The sequence below is a fragment of the Vespula pensylvanica genome, chromosome 5 (assembly GCF_014466175.1).
Source record: "Vespula pensylvanica isolate Volc-1 chromosome 5, ASM1446617v1, whole genome shotgun sequence".
Classification (NCBI taxonomy): domain Eukaryota; kingdom Metazoa; phylum Arthropoda; class Insecta; order Hymenoptera; family Vespidae; genus Vespula; species Vespula pensylvanica.
Window position 1 is genome coordinate 9070578 of NC_057689.1, and position 12109 is coordinate 9082686.

Genomic DNA, 12109 nt, shown 5'->3' on the forward strand with positions numbered 1-12109 from the left:
TTAGCAAAGAAATTTTTTATGAATTGTCCGTACGTATACTCTTGATTATGCCGAATTTTGTCGACACGATTATGGTGAAAATATTATTCGAAAAATCTTTTCTTAATATTATCGCTAATCTTAATAAGTACGTAGCTTTGTAGAATCTATTTCGAAGTTCGGAGAGGAACAACATGTTGGATATAATTTTTTTTTATATCTCCCCAATGTGAACATGTCACGTTCTATGGTCTCCAACGAGAGAATTCACTTCGTCAAAAATAATTTCATCCTCACAGGAGGCCCATCGGTGTAGCTATGGAGGCGATATTACAGGGGTTTCTTCCTCGTTCGGAATGCCAACATAAACTGCATCGCCCAAACGTACGGTGCCATTTGGTCCTCTCAAACCAAGATGAATTCCCATGACTGGACAATCCCCAGTAAAAGGACGAATATCCGGATCCATGATCTGTCTATAGCTGCATAAAAATATATAACGAATAAATTATTTATCACTAAATAATATCGACATAATACTTTTTCATTTGTTTGTAATTTTGCTTATAATACAACTTTAATTCAGACAACTTTGATTGATTAATATTATTTATGAGACGACTATTATTATAATTATTTCTACAAAAAAAAAAAAAACAAAAAAGAAATAAATTTATCAAAAGGAATAACAAAGAAGGAAACTTGTCGATCAACGTTTTGATTAATGTTGATTAATCATGAACGATGCTGTTATAAAAATTTAACACAATTAGTATACCTTTTCAATGTCTTTAAAGGTTCGACCTTCGGATTTTTTTTACCCGTTTCAGGATCAACCGTGGTAAATATACACCTTGTGCAAGGCTTAATGTTTCTAAAAATCACATCTCCGATCTTAACCCAATCCCAAATATCTTCTTCCAAGGCGATAGCTCCTTTAACGACAAAATTTGCTCGAAAGTTCGACGGTGTTACCGGTTCTTCCAATCGAGAATTTAAATCCGTTACAGAGGACTCGTTTATGAGACTATAGCTCGTAGCATCTGGATAAGCGCCCTGTTGATAGAGAGAAAAAAAATAGAAAAATAAAAAAATAACGTTAGATAAATTACAGCTATAAGATAGTATCCTATGATCGAAGGATACTTAATAGAATAAAAAATTTACTGATGCGTTGCATTTGTTGATGCGATGAAAATAATAACTACAATTCGTCTAATGCGATTTTAAAGCGTGCTCAATGAGTAAGATAATACGATAATAATAACGATGACAATAGATAACAATAATAATAACAACGATTCCTATTCTACTTTCTGTACATTCTTCGAAAGCAGAGAAAACATAATTCGAATAAGTGCATGTATCTGCATGAGAAATCGTACTAATATATGTATACATGTGTGTGTGTATGTGTGTGTACATACTCTATTTTGTGAGAAATAAACTAACTCAGGATGACAAAGTACAATTGATGGAAAACTATGCGGATTTCATTTCGTGAAAGCAATTCCACGTTCTCATTTAACGTTCAACATTCGTCTCTATCTACAAGACAGGTATTCTATAGGAAGATTAAAAAAAAAAAAAATGAAAAGAAAAGAAACACTTTGATTGATAATACTCACGGTATCTATAGTCTCGGTCAAAGGAAAGACCCTGTTCTTCTCTCTTATTTCTCTCGATGGCCGTTCTAACGGATAATAAACCAAACGAAGACCGGTATCTTCCTGAAGAAGAAAACGTGACAACCATCTGGCTGCTTCTTCTCCACAATCGCAAGCAGCTACTGCTTGACCCCATACCGCAGCACGAAAACTTTTTCCTCTAATACAAGCAAGATCTATTGACACCGACATCATTCCTGGAGCATTCAAGGTTAACACCGAACCCGTAATGCTTGGTGATACCTATGTATAATATTAATGTATTATCCCAATAGTAATATTAATCTGAATTTTTAATATACATCATCAATTTTAATAATCATTTCATTTGTAATAATCTTAATAATAATTAAATTGAAATTAAAGTCAAGAAATTACGTTGGAGACTAATTATTAACAAATTTAATAATAAATATTGAGACGTGTGTGATCATCGAGGATAAATAAATAAAATTATTATTAGATAATCTTTAATAAAGTTCTTTTAATATTATCGATGCATTACCTGAACCATTTTTGGTAATTGTCTACCAGTGACAAAGTTTCCATCAAGATCGATAACCATTAACGTCCGATCGCGTAACCATCCCACTCTAAGGCCCAACATAGTACACTCCATCGTCGTGTATCTAATTGGGCCCAATGATTTCACCGGATATGTAGCGAGATCGCTAAGTTCACCGACCTTTCTCCATTTCGAAGGTGCCTGATACTTCTGTTTGCGACTCCACCACCACCAAATAAAGAAAACTGCTGTACCGGCGCCAACTGCGGCTGCAGTAACATAAGCGAGTCTCGTTCTATCTGTCGTAAAAAAATAAGATAATTTACAATAATAAATTTAACATTATAATAATAAATTAATTGAGACTTAAATGATAAGAAAAAAAGAAAATAAAAGAAATGAAAACGAGTCGTGTCTATTAACTGTCTAAAATATGTATTGAACACATATTACGTAATCATATAACAAAGATAATTGGAGATATCTTAAATTAGAGTCTTTTAGAGTCACTCGTCGTCCTACAAAACGTTTCAAAGAAGCGGATGTTGCGAACTGACTAATACTTACTACAATTATACCTATACAACGTAAACACGTGCGCCTACCCACATGGACAAGAAAAAGATTAAAGTTTCGAGTGAAATATTTGGCGTTAAATTTTCTGCTCTCGATGAAAGTACTTGCTTAAAACTTTCGACTTTTTGTTGAAATTATCGTGAAACAGAGCACAAACATTCTAGTTGCTAGTAAGTTTCCTCTTTCAAGTCCATCGTTTTTTGCATGCATGGCCGGTAACACGAAAGTGTAATGAAATATGCGAAAAATAAAAAAGATCGGGCGATTTTACGTTTCAAGTCGAAGGAAGATGCAAGTATTTAATTACTTACTAAGAACTTTATTTATGTGTCCGATCTGAAAGTAATTATAAATAAAACGAGACGATCCAAATGCGTAATAACATTTCCAAGAAATTCTTCTACAAGGAAAATACGGTAAATCGGTAGACTGATTTCCGATCTGTTGAAAACTGTGTTAAGTGATCGTTACGAGAAGGAAGCAAATGGTATTAACTGGGACGATGCTCTTTCATCTTCGTAATAAGACATTATCAATAAAATTATATGACATAAGACAAATTGTTATATTTTTAAATTACATTCTAAATTCAACACCATTTTTCCTTTCTTTCTTTTTTTTTTCTATCATTTTTATTTATTCGGTCATTATTTTTTATATTATGTACTTTCTAAAATAAATGATCAATATATATAAGTATTTAAGCCAATATTTATAATAAAATAACAGTACGTAATATAAGTGGTTCTTATAAATAATTGTCTGGGTCACGTTTGGATTGCATCTGGAGTTATTATAATTTTTATATTATAAATATGACATTATTATAAGTGATACTATATGATATTATTATAAATACTGATCTAGTTAAAATACTAACAAATTATTTATATTTAGAAATATTATCCATTTATATTACATACTGATATTTTATTACAAATATTGACCATTCATTACTTATTAAAAATATTAAAAAATACTGAAACGACAAATGACATTTGTTTTCTATATCCAGATGACCTCTTTCTTTTTTCTTTCGAAAAGTTAATAAGATAAGGTTAGCAAGATAAATGTTCACAGATAAGATAATTTCTGACAATTACCTTTCATCGTATTTCATTTGATTATTACACGTGTAATTTCGTTCATGTGCAACAAGTAAATTGCATGACGATCGTGATAGAAAGTAAAACCAAAAAAAAAAAAAGGAAAAAAGAAAGAAATAAGAAAAAATTAACGTACTAACGAGTGAAATATGTACTTCAAGGTACGATAACTATCGTACCATAAAGGGACTGGAGGGTTCGACGTAACTTACGAATCAATACTACGAGAAACGGGCGTTGCTCTTCCGAAATGGGAATCGCAACAGCAGAACGTGCGATAAATAATAATAATAATAATATCAACGAAAATTTGATCTGAAGCAAATAAATCCTGTTTGAAATGAGATGAATAATCTCATAAATGTCTTCTAGTCGTAACGAGACGAAAACACGTTATCGTACAAAAAGTAAAAAAAGATAAATAAAAAATAAATAAATTTCTTATATACGTTCAATCGATATCTACAATCATAATAATATCTATATTAACGATAAAAATATCTAAACGTCTATAGCTATAAATGATAATTAATATATCTCCTTCGTGAATATTAAAATGTCTCATTAAACGCTCGTCGTTTGTATAATATCAAATAAATAATTCTTAATCACTAATACTTAAATAGAAATACCTGTGATCATAGTAACAGCAGACACTTTGAAATGAAGAACGGATATATCAAAGAATTTGTTAAGGTTATGTTAGTGCCGGTTAGAAGCAAGTAAATTACCCTACTCGTACGAGGAACGTTCGGCGATGAACTGAAGGTCGTTGTGATGAGAGACTCGCTCAACGTGCACGTGACCGTCCGTCCGTTCCCTCCCCTCTTCTTTCTCATCATCTCACTCGTTCTCACTCGCTCTCTCTCTCTCTCTCTCTCTCTCTCTCTCTCTCTCTCTCTCCTTTCCCTTTAGAGAAAGAAAACACCGTTATCTAGAAACGCCGAGCTCTTCCTTTATCTTCTTCCATCTCCAGAATAGTAGACGCCATCGTACGCGTGGTAGATAGTACGTGCGAAGAACATTGGTTCGTTCTAAGAACTCTCGACAAATCATATGAAACTCCCGACAACTGCAATACGTCCTTCTTCACTCTCGTTCGCTGTTGCATATACGCAGGCGCAATTTATTCTCTAATCGGTCCAATCCTGAATCACTTCCAACGAAAGAAATAAAATAATAGATTCGTAATATTTATTTGCAAAAGTAGAAATAATAAGTTCATCTCATTGTTATATAATATCGAATAATGATATATCCTTATCAAATAACGATAATATTATAAAATGCGGAGAAATGACACTATGCGATCGAAACTATTCCTCTTATTACTTGATAAAGAAGATATTTGATAAAGATTTATCGATTATTTGATGAATGGGACTATTGATAAAGAATACATTTTTATAAAAGATAAGAAAAAAGTAAAGTGATATACGTACAAAGTTTTTTATTATTTTTCTAAAAAAGAAGATAAAAAAAGAAAAATTAATATGTCTTCGACGATAAATTCAATGTGCATTTATATTTACGTAATACGAATAATACCAAATTAATAAAAAATTCTTATGCAATTATTACATTAATGTAAACCGTTATCGTTTATAAGTATGTACGTACCTGTTCCCGTTTCCTTTCTAGAGATGTTCGACGATCTAGTGATAAACGACGATGATAGTTTAAATTAATAACATTTTAACGCAAAGCTTGTTCAATATAACAATTACAGTTACGCGTATGAACAAAACTTACTCCTATCCTCGTTATTTTTGTATCGGATAAATCGACGTTAGAACGTTCGGATAGTGTAAATAATTCATTAATCTTATCTTTTTCTTGTCTCTCTCTCTCTCTTTTTCTTTTTTTAGAATTCAAAACAATTTATAAAAAGACACCTTACCTTCCATTTCTGTGACGAAATAACAACGAATGTGTTCCTCGTTCTGAGAAAGAAACTTAATCATACATCTAGATAACTTTTATTAACCAATATAATCGTATATTGTTACAAATGATACGGCAACTGCGTGTGCCGTTCAACGAATTACAATGAAACGGCGTATCAACCTTAGACCATGTTGAGGTACTAAAGTTACAGTATCGTGGAGGAAAAATTGGTGAATGAGAGAATGTACAACAATCATTTAATTCGCTTATTAAATCGCTTATTAAATCGGCATCGAATAACTGCGTACACGTCAACATATATTTATAATTTTACCTTCTTTTCTTTTCTTTTTTTTTTTTTATATATTGCCTGCTATTAATGCCGTTTCGTCTTAAACATTAACGCTTTCCTTTTATTACTATTTCTCTCTCTCTCTCTCTCTCTCTCTCTCTCTCTCTCTCTCTCTCTGTGTCTCTCTCTTTATCTGTCTCTCTCACTTCATCCTTAATTATTTGTTCTGCGTTATTATTATTATTATTATTATAATTTCACATCTCTTTGATATATCGTGTCTCCTTGTAAATTTGGTGATTACGTCACTTGTGCGCGCGTGTGTGTATATGTGTACAAACTGTTAATTATATTCGAAGACATCAAAAACTCACTACATAATGTTAAATAACGACGTATCGCGGATTCGTTAACTGCTCTCTTTCACTCTCTCTCTCTCTTTCTCTTTAGCATACGATTTCACGTACGATCGAATCCTTTTGCCCTTTCATCGAAGACGACCTAATTAATCTGCACTATGTGCGATGAACGAAGATTTTAAATACCGATATCTCGGTCGTGTCAGGTTGTCGACCTGACCTGAAATTACGAATCCTATCGCGGAATGTTAAACATTCAAAGAACGCGTATCCTCGGTATTCGAGTAGAAAACGATATCTTTCGAACGAAGAAGATATCTGAGAGAAATATTTTTGGATTATTGATAAAAATAAGAGATAGATTTATTTCGTTATATTTTCGAGAAAAACACGTTCAATGTAATGATACATTTATAATATGTGTATATGTATATGTATAATATATGTATGTATGTATGTGGGTAAGTATGTATATATAATATATATAAATAAATATGAACGTATAATTATGGTAATTATAATTATATTATATTAATAATAATTATATAATTACGATGTGTGTGTGTACATATATACATACATATATGCATACATACATATATATACATATATATATGTGTGTGTGTGTGTATGTAATTAAAAAATGTATCAATAGGTAGTTTATGTATCATATTAATTAAACTCACGTGTATGTACAATTATTTGGTGCGGGTATAAGAAACTCATGATTAAAAGAAATAAAAGTTTGTACGTACGAGTGCGCGGGCATGTGTATGTTTGTGTATGTGTTAGTTCCCGCAAAGTACTCATAACTAGGAGAAAAAAAAGAGAAAAGAAAAAATAATTCACCCGAATAACGAGGAAGCGGTTTTTAACGTGCGTTCCATAGAACGCTCTCTCCCTCTCTATCTCTTTCTCTCTCTCTCTCTCTGAAGTACCTGTAATCAGGCCAGGTCAAGCATGAGTGAATTGTTTGTTTGATGAAAAAACAGAGAAAAAAGAAAATAAATAAAAATAAAACTACGACCGTCTTCTTTTTTCTTTCTCTCATTTTCTTTCTCTCTTTCGCTTTGCATTTTGAAACACAAATCCGCGACTACCTGCTTAGGCTTACGGCTACTATCGAGATAATGTAATGTTGTACGTATACAAGAGTTTATGGTTTTCTCTTTCTCACGGACGCACACGCACACGCACGCACGCGCACACATACCCACACACACACCCACACACACACACACACACACGTACATATAGATAGATAGAGACAAACGAGCGTGCGAATAAAATCTTGAGCTGGACGATTTTTAATTAAAGTTGCTTTTGAAAATCGCATGTGTTCTTTCTCTCTCTCTTTATCTCTCTCTCTCTTTCTGTCTCTTTCTGTTGCTCACACGCTCGTACGTTTCACTTATCTTTCTCTCTTCTTTTCTTTCGCTCTCTCTCTCTCTTTCTCTCTCTCTCTCTTTCTCTCTCTCTCTCTCTCTCTCTCTCTCTCTCTTTCTCTTTCTTTCACTCGTTCCTCTATATCCCTCGTATTAATTCGCGAACGGGTATAACAAATTTTTGTATTTGTGCAGAGAAAATCAGCCTGATCTGTCTCTCCCTTTTTATCTCTCACATTTTGTTGGTTTATCCTTTCTTTCTTTTCTTCTCCCTTTTTTTGAGTAGATTCACTCTTTTCAAATTTTTCTTTCTTCGTCTATTCCACTTGTCTCGTTTGTTTTCTTTCGGCTTTGTTGGTCCAGTGTGGCAGTGCCTCGTTTATCATCCATGGTGTCATTCAAAATGAACGCCATTGTCGCAAATTTTTTTGTATATGTTCTGTATCACCTGTTATTTTCTTCTGTTTTATTATACCTTTTATCATTTATCTTTGATATTCTTTCTTCTTTTTCCCTCCTATTCGATCGATTGTTAATGCGATTATTACTTGTCACTCGAGGCGGATTATTTCGTGCAGTTGCAAAATAGAACGAACGTGTATGCGAAATAAAATTGATTCCGTTCATTCGTTTTGGTAACAAATTCTCCTTCTGCACTTGTGATTTTTCTCTTCACGAAAAAAAAGATCAATCCTTTCAACCAACATGAATTATTATATCGTAGAAGTGTACGATGAAGATGTTGAGAGAAATACGAAGTACGAAGAAAACTCGAATAATCACTAAACCCATCCGAGAGCTCTCACAGACACTATATGATGAACGATAACTTATTGAACATTATTATTATTTACATATCGCACATCATCACTTTTCTTAGTGGTCACATTATCGCAAATCGATTGACAAAATCGATAAGAAGTCTCCTTTAATTATATATTATATATATATTTATATATATTTATTTATTTATTTATTTATTTATTTATTTATTTATATTTATATGTATATCGTATTACCTTTTTTTATTTTAATTAATATAATGTTGTCCCGGATTACAAGTCTTACATATTATATATAATTAAATCTGTATAATCGACGATAAAGTCGATCATCGTCGTAATGATGATCGGCAAATCTAATGTACTCTCTTTATCTCTCTCTCTCTCTCTCTCTCTCTCTCTCTCTCTCTCTCTCTCTCTCTCTCGCTCGCTCGCTCGCTCGCTCTCGCTCTTTCTCTCTCTCATTCATTTTCACACACACATTCTGATACGTTCGATATTTCATGCTTGCGATTACAATCTCTCTCTATACGCCTAGTAATAATAATAATAATATAATAATAAGAATAATAATAAGAATAAGAATAAAAAGAAGAAGAAAAAGAAAATAATAATAATAATAATAATAATATTGATAATAATGTTATAATAATAATGATGATGATGATGATGACGATGATGAAGATGATGATAATGACGACGCTGATGATGATAATGATAATAATAATAATAGTTAATAATTCAAGTGTTTAGAACTTGTATAAGCTAGGTACATACTTCCACTGCGAAATTACTGGGTGTTTCTACAAGATGGGGTCAAAGAGGTTGAAAAGTTGAAAATTGGAAAGGTCTGTGGTCATTTTTCTTCACAGGGAGCGTAGACGGATCGACAAAATTATTTCTATTCGATTAAACAAGTTATTTTTTCTGCTTTTTTTTTCTTTTCTTTTCTTTTTTTTTTCTTCTTTTTCCTTCTTGCCTGTGTTTAAACGATTCTACGTACGATATATTCATAGTAAATGCGAATGGTCGACATCTCGCCACGATAGGCTTAAACACTAATCAATGGAGACGATAATAATGATCTATTTTATTCTTGTGTGTGAGTGTATGTGTTACGAATACATCTACCCGTGTACACAATCTCTATTTTATAATCTTTGCATCTTCAACATTTCTTTCTTTCTCTCTCTCTCTCTTTCCCTTTCTTTCTTTCTTTCTTTCTTTTTTTATATCTTCCATTTTTTCTTTCTTATCGTTTACTCATTTACTCAGTAACGCGTGCATTTTACATGTACGCGCGTTCATTATAGCTTCTATAATATTTCATGTTGAATTTTAATTCTTAGTTTCACTCTTCTACCACGTGGAATATATTTTCTATGAGTGATATATTCTCAGGTCAAAAAAACGCAAAAAAAATATTTTCTCCTTTGTTCATCTATCTTTCTTTCTCTCTGCCTTTGTTCTTTTTGTTATCTTTCTTCCTATCGTTTTTCTCTCTTTTCTTTTTTTATATAGATAGACAACAGTTCCCCTTCTTCCTCCTTTCTCTAGTCCCTATTTTCGTAAATTTTTAAATCTCTAAATCCAATCGTCTAACGTCTCGAATCGTTAACTATATATATATATATATATATATATATATATATATATATATATATACACACACACTCATATATATATATACACTTTTTATTTCGTTTGTGAAAGTTCTTTTTTCGTTTTTCTTTGTTTTCTTTAATTTTCTTTTGTAATTTCATTTCTCTCCTCTTCTCTGTCTTTTCTCTCTCTCTCTCTCTCTCTCTCTCTCTCTCTCTCTCTTTCTCTTTATTTTTATCTTTATCTCTCTTTCTTTCTCTTCGATAAAAAATTCTAAAATGAATTTTTAGTAATAATTTCTTTTTGTACTCTGTGACATGCAAAGAATGACGTTATCGGTTACTTATTTGGGCTTTTTATTTCTTCATTATGTTAATGAAAAACTTGAGAAAATAGTCACTTTTTCCGAAGCAATTACTTTTATCGAAACAAGGAAACAATAAATATATAAATAAATTATTGTTCATTAATAAATAATGTCCACTCGGAAAATAAAATTTTCGTTAAACTGAAAATATCAATCTTTTGCGCGACTGTATTATTAATATGTATTTATATTATACTTTCCTCTTTTGTTTATTTTCTCTTTGAAAGATCCATTTTTTTTCTTTTTTCTTTTAAAATAATTCAACATTAATTAGCCTATTCCTGCATCGAGTATGTCTACCCCTCCACCTACTATCTCCTTGACATTAACTATACCTAACAAACTTTTAATGAAAATTTTTTTCATTTCTCGCAAAGTCGAAAAAGCAGCGTCCGCTTCGAACACTTTCAAGAGATTAATTTTGTAAAAGATTTAAATTACGTATGCCTCTAAAGAAGAAATATTATATATATATATATGTATGTGTGTGTGTGTCTGTGTATAAAGTAAAGAAAATAAAAAGTAAAAAACGAGGTTATTTTCGTATCACAGAACGGCTTCGATTTCGACTGAATAATACGAATGATATTATAAATTGCGAGATTAAAAATGTATATATATATATATATATATATATATATATATATATATATATGTATATGTATACATAAACATATACATATGTATATACATACACATACACACATATATATATACATTTATCATACTTAATATATCTCGATGCACGATGGGCTTGAATTGGTGGTAATAGTAATAGTAGTGATAATGGTGGTATCAGTAGCGTTGGTGGAGGATGACGAAGATACATATATAATATAATATATATATATATATAAAAGTAGAAAATTTGGTGGCAGTATATAGAGATCGTTAAAAGTGAGAAAACGTGATAAACAGGGAATTATTTTTTTTCCTTTTTTTGTTCTTGTTATTGTTGCCTCCACATCATTTCGGCATTCTAATATGATCTTGATTCTTTTCATTTCCTTTTTGCTTCCCTTTGCTATTTTTTTTCTCTTTTTTTCAGGAAAAAAAAAATGCTTCAAGTTTACCATTCCTCCTTCCTACTCCTCTATCTTCTTTCCCCGTTTTTGTGTTTCCTTTCAAATCGTTTTCGAAACAAGCATTTTAACATTCGTTGTCACTTGCTCGATCGAGGAAGTTTCCATTGACGAGCTACGCTCAAGGCAACAAAGAAGTAATAGACGAAAAAAAAGAGAAAATTAAGAGTTCCTATCGGAACAATTCTTAATCCGAGTCACAAATGAGATACGCTTTCTTCTCGTTAATCTTTCTTTCAACAACTTCAGATGAAATTTCAATCGAAGGATAATCTGAATGTTTTCGCTTCGAAAGAGAGAGAGATAAAGAAAAAGAGAAAAAAATAAAGAAGTTCGAGTTGTCTCTCTCTCTCTCTCTCTCTCTCTCTCTTTCTGTTTCTGTCTCTTTATCATTTCCATTTTAGATATTTTCTCTCTCGTTTTTTTTTCTGTCTCTTTATCAGTTTTATTCTAGATATTCTTTCTCTCTATCTCTGTTTCTCCCTCTCTCTGTCTGTCTATGTCCTTCTATTCGTTTCTC

At 31.7% G+C, this 12109-nt stretch overlaps 1 protein-coding gene across 2 annotated transcripts; it reads right to left on the reverse strand.

Annotated features, from left to right (window-relative positions):
* On the reverse strand, positions 1–4692 carry LOC122629216 (mitochondrial amidoxime-reducing component 1). 2 transcript variants are annotated; one of them, XM_043812372.1, is made up of 5 exons: positions 4466–4692; positions 2152–2450; positions 1608–1889; positions 758–1035; positions 1–461 (listed from the first exon to the last, which is right to left on the reverse strand). In XM_043812372.1, the coding sequence occupies exons 1-5, from the start codon at positions 4473–4475 to the stop codon at positions 296–298; spliced, it is 1035 nt and encodes a 344-aa protein (XP_043668307.1). In that variant the 5' UTR covers positions 4476–4692; the 3' UTR covers positions 1–295. The 2 variants fall into 2 exon arrangements, with proteins under 2 accessions (XP_043668307.1, XP_043668308.1); XM_043812373.1 differs by having other exon boundaries at positions 4565–4673.
* Between the last annotated feature and the right edge of the window lie 7417 nt (positions 4693–12109).